We start from the raw sequence: 10,943 nt of genomic DNA on the forward strand, positions 1-10,943 counted from the left end.
TTTTTTAACCATTTACTTATTGATTTTGTTTCCTGAGAACATACTGGGGCTGTCTCACCACTATCTGACATTTAAACCAGACAGCTGTGAGCAGCTCTTCTAGTCTCCACCTATACATCAACAGCACACTGGAAAAGTGCTTTTCAGTCTGCACGCTGACAGTTTTGAATATACTGGATTCAGTCAGGTTTCCAGTGTGAACACACAACAAACTCAAATCCTGTTTAGAATTAGTGTGTAGTTTGGATTTAGGAAAAGCTTCTTGTTTCCTCTCGACGGATCTGCAAGCATTGTTTCTCCTTTGTCCCAGTTAAGTCAACAACAATAGTTAATTCAATGAATGAAATGCAAACACAAGCTGCTCTATAGACACTTTATTGCTGAGTTTATTGTTTTACACTCAATGGAATGTTTAACTGTGTGTTTGGTGGGCCAGTCCAAACACTCACCCTCCAAATATCTGTTACCAAACCAAGATTTAAATAGCAAAACAACTATAATTCAGTAATACAATATACATGACACTATAAAGTCTTAAGGTGAATTCATTCTCACTAACATATAGGCTATAATGGTCCATTTACAAAATGCTTCTTTATATATATTTATATATAAGATATAAAACAAGAGTAATGCACATTCTTCAAAAGGTAAAGAAAATGTGGTGTTTTGTATATATGCAGATATATTTGTGTGTGAATTCTGTTTGGTGGCAACAAAACATCACCAGACAGTCGTTATTACAAAGTGTATCCACAGCATACAAAATAATGACACATTTATTGTTCAGGAGATCTACTGGAGGAGAGAAAGGATTATTAAAGAGCAGAGTCTCATCACCTACATAGACTGTAGGAGACAGTTAAAATGATCATTAGCCTTATATTTAAATATATGCTGTAATGTAATTATGTTGTTTTGTGTGTAATCAGCGACTATAGTTAGGAGTATTTGAATTTTTAGCCAAATTGTCCCTTTTCAATGCAAAAATATACATTTTTGAATTCCTGTGCACTGGTAATGCTCATTTTCATACCAACGTAATCACACAGTCCAATGTCTATTTTAAACAACTCTGATGATATTCTATATTTTTCTTACTGTCGACAAATCCCATGAATACATCAAAACCAATGATGAATTTATTCTATTAACAAGTATTGCCTTTGTACATTATATATCGTATTCATCTGTGCCATAGAGCTCCATTATTGTCCAAAAACTGTTAAAAACACATCCATGACCCTCACTGTTACACTGTCCTGGTGCTGCAAATACTACATGTATTAATCAGCAGCTGAAAATAATCCCCATAAAATACACTATTCATTTCTGTTTGAGTAACATTTGCTAAAAGCCACAGTGGCCAGCTGTTTTAGGAAATTATTTAGCATTTTAAAAAAATGACAGTGTATATTACCAACTAGTTTTTAAACAGGAGGAGCACATGAGTTTCTGACAACATTGGGAGGTCAGGAAGTGCTTGAGATGGACCAACACATTGTTGGTTTTGTTATTTTCATGGTATTTATTAACAATAATGAAAATATAGAATATTGACAGCCTTATCCTTTAAGGATGCTATTATAGCTCAATAGTTATGTGTCAGTTATTGCGTAATTACTTTATTTCAAGAGGTGGAATGAAAATCTTTCAACCAGTGAAAATATATGTAAGATATTTCTCTGTAGATGTAAACTGCAGACAGTTTTGTTTTCTTAATGAATACAATAGTCAAGTTACTGAATGAGCTCAAATCCACAGACTTTACTGTATGTAGCAATGGCACAAATGAACTATTTGTATTATTTATTGTCTGCTGTAACTAAACCCTGCAGGTTAAGTAAGATATTATTATTACAAAATGTTTGCTGCAGAGTGGTGTACTTGTCTGACACATATGACTAGCATGGGCATGGTAAACACACACACACACACACACACACTGTGGTGGATCCCCTCTATCTGACTGAACAATAGTAACTTCTGTATTATAAGTCACCACACACTGACCGACTCTCCTCGACAAATACAGAGAATTAAATTCACTGAGAACCTTTATCGCTGCAACCTCTTAAACACGGGTAACCAGATCCTAAATGCTGGCATTGTACAACTATCATACCTGTCATGCTGAATACAAAGCAGTGAAAATCTGAGACTGTATTTTTCAAAGGAGGATTTTCCCCGTCTCTTCAGAATTACACATTCTTCACTTGGAAAGAAGCCTAAAAGCCAAGAGCAAAGTCCCTTTAAATAATAACCGAACAAACCTACAACTGTTTGAACACAGACGGTGGTGTCTCGTCCACTATTTGACAAGTATAACTACAGTTGTAAAGGAGTGGTGAGTGACTGTGACTAGACTGATGGCCGACTAAAACAAGCCCACCTGTTTATATACGAACTATACAGTAGATATCTCTTAATGTGCTTGACAGATCTCAGGCAGAAGAGGGAGAAGTACAGTTTGATTGCAGGTTACATCTTGTACTTCACAAAAACAGTCCTGGTGGTGTTGTCGTCTTTTTTTCGTCTCACTTGATCCTCACGTGATGGGTTGCCAAGGTTTTAGGCTTCGTACACCCTGTAGAAAAAAAATATAGTTAATTTCTCTGTGATTTCAAATATTTGTTCAAGTTTCTACCTTTTTCACCAGGTGTTTTCCTTTGGTCTGTGGATAAATAGAGATCAAAAGTGTCTTGTATTGAACTTGGCAGACATGTGGATGTAAGCAGAAGGACACTGGTTTAATCACCCTGTAACCCACAGAGTCCCTGTGGAAATGAACTTCTGTAATCAGCAGAACACTGATATCTGTCCTCTCCATGGGGCTGTTGTTTGTGGCTGTCCCTGACCTCTGACCTCCCCAGTAGTCAGGAGGTCAGGTGAGAGGAGGGATTTCAGCAAAACAAATCAATAAAGCATCACAGGAAAAGCCGCTGGACATGAGCTATGACTCAGAGTCAGTGGTAAGATAGGGTGAGGGTGTTTTTTGTGTGTAAATTCTGAGTTTTTTTTCGCTTTATGTCTTACTAATTATATCTATTATACTACAGAAAACTTAACATTAAATAATAATTAGTGCTGTCATCTGCAAACTAACTGCAACAGCCACCAGAGTCATTAATATTTATGAAAATACTTAGCAATTATCACATACATTTACTCTTTTGTCTTTAGAGTATGTTGTAAAGTTGTAAAATAGAGAAAAGGGAGTAACATGCAATAAAATACATTAACTAATCAATTGTCCATATATATTGATTTTATCCAGTAGCTTTTATTATTTATTTGTATAGGAACAAGTATATAGCATGAACTAATGTCACATGCCGCAATCTTTATAGCCTAGTCCCTTGATGGGCCTTTAAAATACATAAAATTCAACAAGAAAGTACATACAAAACAGTACAAGACACAAACAATTGACAAACAATGATACAATAGAAGTATAAGGAAATGACAAGCACCAGATCACTCATTACTACTTGACTGATTCCTCTTTTAAAACCGTTTTAATTCGAGTTTAATATGACCCTAGTCATGATCCATTACCTGTGCTTGTCCTTCCAGATGCGGAACCATTTGACCAGATTCTTGGTGCTCTGAAGTTTGGGATGAAGACAGTACTCCTGCCCTTTGAACCGGGACACGTTCTCCATCGTCACACTGAGGAGGGACGCAGAGATGAAGAGACAAAAAGAGAAATGTTTAAAAAAATCAAAAAGTCTACTATTACTGACAAAATATTCACAGACAAATAAGCTTGCTACTGTGTTGTATAATGATTGATGGCAAAGTGGTTAGTGAGGAAAATATATTTATGCAATAAATATCTGACTATTAAATCAATCCACAATACAATCATTTGGCTACAAAAAAGTTTGCTGGCTGCACAATAAATTTGTTGACTTCAATAGTTTGAGAGACGGTCGAGATGAATATGAAGTGGAGAAGAACAGAAATTCTGACTAAACCCATCTGAATGCCAGTTTGAGTCAAGTTGTAGCACAGTTGACATGTTTTTTTGTCCCAGATTTCAGCTGCTATTCTGTGCTGCCCTCAATAACGTTTCCGCAGTGAAATGCCCTCACATTCAAAAGATTCAGCTTGCACAGGGTCGCCTGTTTCTTGGCAATGGAGCAATATTATGGAGCTGCCACTAAAAAATGTGACATCTAAGCTCATTGAATCAAATGGTCTGTCTGTAACCCTCGGCTTAAGGCAACAGCAGAGACACTCTGCCTGCATGTGGCATATTCAGGCCAAACAAGAGAAATGTGGGAAAAACTCCCACCATGCCATGGGGCCTCTCCATCCAGTGACACACTCAAAGACTCGACAAACCATGAATGTTAAATGAGTCGACTTCAGGAGAAAAGACTCGACTCTCAATAAAAAAGATGCATTCAGTAGTTATAAGGATTAGATTAAAGAGTTTTGCATCTATTTTCCTGCCCATTCAGTTGTCACTTTGTCTGGCTATTGAGGCTTTACTTGGCCAGCTCTATATGCTTTGTTATGGAAGAACTGTGCTTTGAGTGTGTGTGTGTGTTTGATTGAGAGAACATGAAAGTGCTTTTTGTATGCGTTCATGCCAATGGCTTCATATCTGTGAGGCTGTAATAAACGTACCCTGAATGTTTGCCCATGGCTCCTCAGCAGGAGGGAAATATAACCTCATTACTGTGTTAATATGAGCTTTAATTTCTCCTCATTGTCATTCAACTGGGTAGTTAAAGTGCAGCCACTGGCTCGAACGGCTAATATGGTCGGCAAAATGCTTCATAACCACATGGGGAGAAAGGAAGACAGCGAGAGAGCTAAAAGAGGGATGTCAAAGGGAAAGAAATGAAGAAAAGGGAATGATGGTTGTGAGGTAGAAGAGGAAAACAAAGACCAGAGATGAACATTTAAAGTACATTTACTCATATGTGAGGTTTATACTTTTAATCCAATATATTTAAAGTGGAAATATTGTATTTATTTATTACTTTTCAGACTAAAATTTCACATAAGATCTGTGATCTAAAAACTTAAATAAATAACCAAAAAGTTTAGAAAGTAGCAAAAGTAGTACAATGACCTCCACCTCCACCAGCTACTTCCAAATGCTTCTTACATACTAATAAATTAATAATAATAATCCCATAATATAATATTGACAATAATATAACACTCTTAGATGAGCTATTTTGTGTAATCAGTCATTTTTATACTTTGAGTACATTTTGTTGGTGTACTTTTACTCAAATTATGGAGTATTTTTTATAATGTTTTACTGCTACTTTTACTTAAGTAATCAATCTGAATACTGTCCTTCAACCTCCACTAAGACATAACAAAGGGTAGAAGAAGAGAGGTAGCAAGGAAAAGACAGAAAAAGAAAGTGATCAGACAAATATAGAAAGAGCATCAATAAGAAACAGAGTGAGGAGAATAAAAAGAGGGTGAAAATGATATAAAAGAGAAAGTAGAAGACAAAGTGGAAAATGACCAAATTAAAAAGAGGAAGGAGAAAGAGAAAATGGAACAAACAGAAAGAAACGAGGAGAAAACAGGGAGGTTTCAGGCCTCGCTGGCTTGTATGTGCGGTTAGGAGTGGCCGCTAAGAATGCCAAACTGACTGCCGTGAGCCAAGCGGCCACAAAAAAGGCCAGGGGGGGCTCTCTCTCACTCATTTCTCTCCCACTCCATTTCTTTCTGTGGCTTTCCGGAGCCCGCTGAGGCTCATTTTTCACTGGGGGACCGGCGGCTGGTGGCCCCCATCTCATGCTAATAGACCAGCCTGTAATAATGGCTGCATGGTGACGGGCAACGTACGCTCACACAGAAACAGACCTGTGAGTTGACACAAACCAAATGTTCTCAGAGTGTGTTTTGCATGGATACACACATTTAAGATAATTAATCAATCTAATCAATTTTTCTTCATACTTATATATAATTTTAGTCACTATTTATTGTTATTATAACTTATACTTTAATGTGACTTCTTTAATACTCAGCCTTTATACCACCCTTATCATTTTGTTTGATACCTGATTAATTGATCAGTTTATCATGTAATGGTTTTAGTGCTAAACAATACTGGAATTACTGGGATTCATATAATCTAATCTCAGTTCCATTTGCATAACTTTGCTGCTATCATATGTGCACAGTTCATAAATTCCATTTTGAAAAGTGAAATTAAAATGGTGTAATTGTTCTTATTGTTACTGCCCAAACATGTGTGTAATAGTGAAAATCTAAATTAAATCTTTAAAAAAAATTTGATGGCATGTTCATGATAGAATAAACCTCACATCATTTCTGTTCTGTTTAGAGATCTCAACACATGATTCATTACCAATTGGGAAGAATACTCAACACACACACACACACACACACAACCTTTTTTGTTTTTTATTTTAATCAATTTAAGGGGACATCACTTTGATATTAAGTTGCTTTTTAGTCTCTGTAAGTCTCTGTAATGTGACCGTGTAAAAAGATTTATATCACATCCACAGAATCTGTTTTCTCAGTTTGCTTCTGCGTTATCCAGATTGTGTTCACTATGTGATATCATAGTTTGCCAGCAGGTGGCAGCAGAGTTTCGGCCATAAACATAAACTGACTCCGGGGAGGCTCACATAACATATTCCCATCTGTTTTCCCTTCATGTACTGTAGGTTTGACATGAAACACTTCAAATGAATTCCACACAGAAATCCCATCTCACATCTTTAGCTACGTGTGAGACTTGATCCCCGGCACTTGAACTCAGATCATAGTTAAAAAAATATACTACAAACTGTATATGTAATGTAAGTTTATTTATCTAAGGCTAGAGAGTCTGTCTTTGCACCACAGGCTACATTGACTCTGTTTGGATCCCTCTTGAAGAGGAGGCCTAGTTATCATCAGAGGAGTTCATGCTGCATTCCATGATGGCTCAAATTGAACATAATATCCGTCTATGTGCTTGGGCTGTGATTTAATGGGTCAGAGGTCAGACGGCAGACAGTCAGAGAAGGTAAAAGGATCAAATAGACAGTTTATAATTTGAAAACCAAGGTAAAAAAAAAAAAATCTGGAGTGGAGGCTGTAGGTTGGGGTGCAACAACCCACCAAAAAAGGTAGAAATCAGCTTTTGAGATGTCAAGTACACATACATTTATATATTATATGTAATAACGATTCACTGAATGTAATGCATGCGAATTTTGCCTTTTTTTTTTTACAGTGGCGATGCTTCAGTTTATTACTGTAAGTCTGGAAAGTAAGCTAATGGTTAAGTGGAAAACACCCTAAAAGTTCTGGAAAGTTTTGGAAAGCTGTGTTTCTTTTCTCATCACTTTTCCAACAATAAATCATTCCAGCTCCTGAATGCCGGGTGTCGTTAAATCGTCAGTTCATCATCACACTGTAAATTCTCCTAAGTCCTCAGGCACTGATGACAGGATATTTTGATAGTGCCCGAACAGTTGAGCTGCCAAATATTTTTATAGTACTTTAGAGTACAGTCACGGTACACTTACAGTTGTAAATCTGTGTGTCAAGAAAATACAAATACTGCTGATGGTATGACTTGTAGTGCGGAGTACATGTAGGGAGAAACAGTGGGAAAATAAGTGGAGGAGCAGAAGAGGAAAGGGAAGAAAAGCAAGAGGAGAGACAGATAAGTAGATAAAGGTCAAGGGGTGAAGGAAAAATAATAACACAAAGGATGAGATGGATATGGAGGAAAGAGCGAGAAGAAGTAAAAGACTAGTTAGGAAAGGATGCAGTCAGAGACACAAGAAAGAGATCAAGCAGTGGAAGAGAAGAGTGATAGAGGAAGAGAGATAAAGTATGACTCACAATATCATCTTCTCTTGGCAGAACGGGTGTTTGGGTTTGATCTCCAGCTTCTGTACATCCTTGTATCTGATCTTTGGTCCTTTTCTGGTGCACCTGCACTTGTAAGCTGTTGAGAAAACAAACATATGTTGTTCTAACTGTAACACAATGAACTTACTCGTATTGCAGGGATTTCAAAAAGTATACTGGAAACCGATCACGTGTAAACTTTTCCAAATTGTGTGACACATTATTGAAGTCAGGCTCGTAATTACTTCCAGCTTTGAAACTGACACGGATATAAAATTGATTACAGCGAATTGGCTCTCGATCACGATTAAGTCTCTGGTTTATATTTAAATTACACAGTGACAAGGAGGATTACCACTATTTATGTCTGCTGCTTACATGCTTTACAAACGCTCTTTTCCTTCAGTTAACTCTTTGATTCATGTATTACACAACGCAGTAAATGTTTTAAAAGTAGTGAGATATTTTTCTATTCACACAGTTAATACAAGTATTTCTAAAACATCAACTTTTCAATTGAGAAAAAATGGCATCATTTTAGGTTTATTGACAACATTCACATATAACAAAATACAACATGTTAGACTTTGTCAGAGATTGAACGATAAACCCCTAGATTTATTTTCATTGTTGTCTCTTATTGAATTTCACTGTAGCATCCATGTTGTTGCTGCAATAAAAGATATTATCTGCTGCACGTCAGCAAAATGATCTGACTTGCTGTTTTACACGATGCAGCTCAGACTAATTGTGATTTCAATTCAAGTGATTAAAGAAAAGTTTAAGTTCTGTGGCTTCTTCTGTCCTGCTACAATGGCTTAAAACCTACTTCTTGTGCACTTTTCTCTTTGAAATGCTCTATTGTTTAGAAAAGTCATGCAGCTACATGCAGTCACACTTCTAAAGCATCTATACATTTATCAATTTCAATTGCTTTCTTCTAGCTGTCAAGACTTTACGCTGCTGAATAAAAGCAGAGGAAATTGGTTTTGGGGGGGGTTGTAATATTTGTGTTGGGAGGTGACGACCTAGATAGTCCAAGGTTTCCTTCATCCATCACCTGCTCTCCTCTGTCCTCATCCGCCGGACACTAAATCTGTCACTAGCCCAACAGCGGTGCGAGCACTTAACACAGACATGCTGGACAACAGAAACCAATAAAAGCGGGGGAGACGCTGAGGTTTATAGATCTGTGTTCATGTCAGGACTGTGTGATGGGAATTTAGGTGGAGGTAAATGCCTCTCACAAAGTCTATACAGGAAGAGATGGTGTCTTTTATCTAACAGCGTGTGCCGATTTACTTATGAACGACTATAAAACATTTTATAAAACCATATAAAATGAAAAATAAAAACAATATGTCAAAGGAGTTTATGAACTTAATGACACTTTTTCCTCTTTCCTGCCTAAAACTGATGTGGACATGCTTCTAAAGTAGCTGATAAAGACTAATAATGCTCCTGACAAATACAAACTTATAGTAGAAGTAGCAGAAGTTGACAGATATACATCCTCCCAGGCAGTGAATATATTCAGAATACATTTAAGACAGATTTGCAGATTGTTTTTTGGTCAAAATACGTTCCTCTGTACATCTGTTAATCATAAAGAAGACATTTCATTCCATCCTCTCTCACCAGCCCCCCTCTCTCCCCTCCTACTGACCCTGTGAATATTGGCTTTAAAATATTTCAGCTACATATGGTAAGCTTCACTTTTCCTGCCAGACACGCAGAGTGAATGCACAGAGCCTCAGAGTGGTGTTCAGGGTGCAAAAAAAAAAAAAAAAAAAAGGCTTGCAAATGCCAACTTCAGGCTCATGATGAGATCAGATTTAACATCCCAGACTGCAATTAATAAGTTCTCTGTGTTTACTGATAGAACAAAGTATGAAAGAGCTGCTGAATTGAGTGTTTTGAATGCAGCAGGTTGCATATACATGTCAATATGAAGTTTTACATAAGATGCCAGCAGTCACACCACTGAGACACTACAGCTAAGTTGTTTTCATAACCTGTGCTGGAGATTTGGGATCTTTGGCAGCAACTTCACACATGTTTCAAACAAACTTTAGATAGGAAAAGTTAATTTTGCACTTAATTCTCACATCCCTCTCTTTAGACACACATAAAAAAAAGAAAATAAGGGGATCAATAACCACACAAAGGCTTTCTCTCTCCTATTGTTGATTTTCAGTTACATCACCATAACTTCAGAGCAAAAAAAGCACAATCTTACAACATAGAAAGTAAAATAAATCAGCTTTTTTTTAACTTTACCTTCTGCGCTCAGGAAGTATAAGGCCACCACTAACAAAAGTAGCACTGCTGTGCACCGATGCATGTCTTCACAAGTAAAAAATAAAGATTTCTTTTTCTGAAAAAAACAAGCAGCTGTCCTCAAAATCCGAGCTCTCCAGTCAGTCTATGCGAGTAAACGCACAAAAAATGAACACAAGTCTTTAGAGGTGTAAATAACATCCACTTGCACTGTTGGATGGGAAGACTGAAAGAGCGCTGAAGGGTTTCAGCTTCTTTTTTTTTTTTTTTTTGAGTCCCTTTTGGAGCGCTGATTGTGCGTCCTGAGCGCTTGGATGTACCTCCAGTCAGTCGTTTAGGTCTCTCCCCCCTTTTCTTCCTCTCTCTCTCTCTCTCCTTCTGTCGCTGTGGAGAGGCAGGCAGCAGCTCTTTTAAAAAGCAGCCCGCTGTCCCCATCTCATTAATATGCAGCACGGCCAGACAGCGAATCAAACACTTGTGGAGAACATGGAAAAGGGGAGGGAGGGAGAAAGAGAGGACACAAAATACACATATTGTCCACCAAAATGAGGGTGGTGACGTCTGCTGTGGTAGATTGTTGGTTAGTTTATATCCCACAGCTTCTGTCCTCACGATATAAATGACAGAAAACGTAGCGGGATGTTGATAAACCTCATAGATTTCACGAACGGATTTTTTTTGTGTGTGTGTCCGGTAGCTGCGTTGCAGGGTTACTTAGAAAAACAGAGAAAGATGGAAACTTTTCGGTTCATATGCTGTCTCAACAAAGTTTTATGGTCAATTACTGGATCACTTGATCCTCC

At 37.4% G+C, this 10,943-nt stretch overlaps 1 protein-coding gene across 1 annotated transcript; it reads right to left on the minus strand.

Moving 5' to 3' along the window:
* Nucleotides 1–359: 359 nt before the first annotated feature.
* On the minus strand, nt 360–10,533 carry cxcl14 (chemokine (C-X-C motif) ligand 14). Its single transcript, XM_067599860.1, has 4 exons — nt 10,141–10,533; nt 7,852–7,957; nt 3,559–3,672; nt 360–2,587 (listed from the first exon to the last, which is right to left on the minus strand). Exons 1-4 carry the CDS (start codon nt 10,202–10,204, stop codon nt 2,572–2,574), a joined length of 300 nt encoding a protein of 99 aa, XP_067455961.1. The 5' UTR covers nt 10,205–10,533; the 3' UTR covers nt 360–2,571.
* Nucleotides 10,534–10,943: the final 410 nt, after the last annotated feature.

This window comes from Thunnus thynnus, chromosome 9 (genome assembly GCF_963924715.1).
Source record: "Thunnus thynnus chromosome 9, fThuThy2.1, whole genome shotgun sequence".
NCBI classification, from domain to species: domain Eukaryota; kingdom Metazoa; phylum Chordata; class Actinopteri; order Scombriformes; family Scombridae; genus Thunnus; species Thunnus thynnus.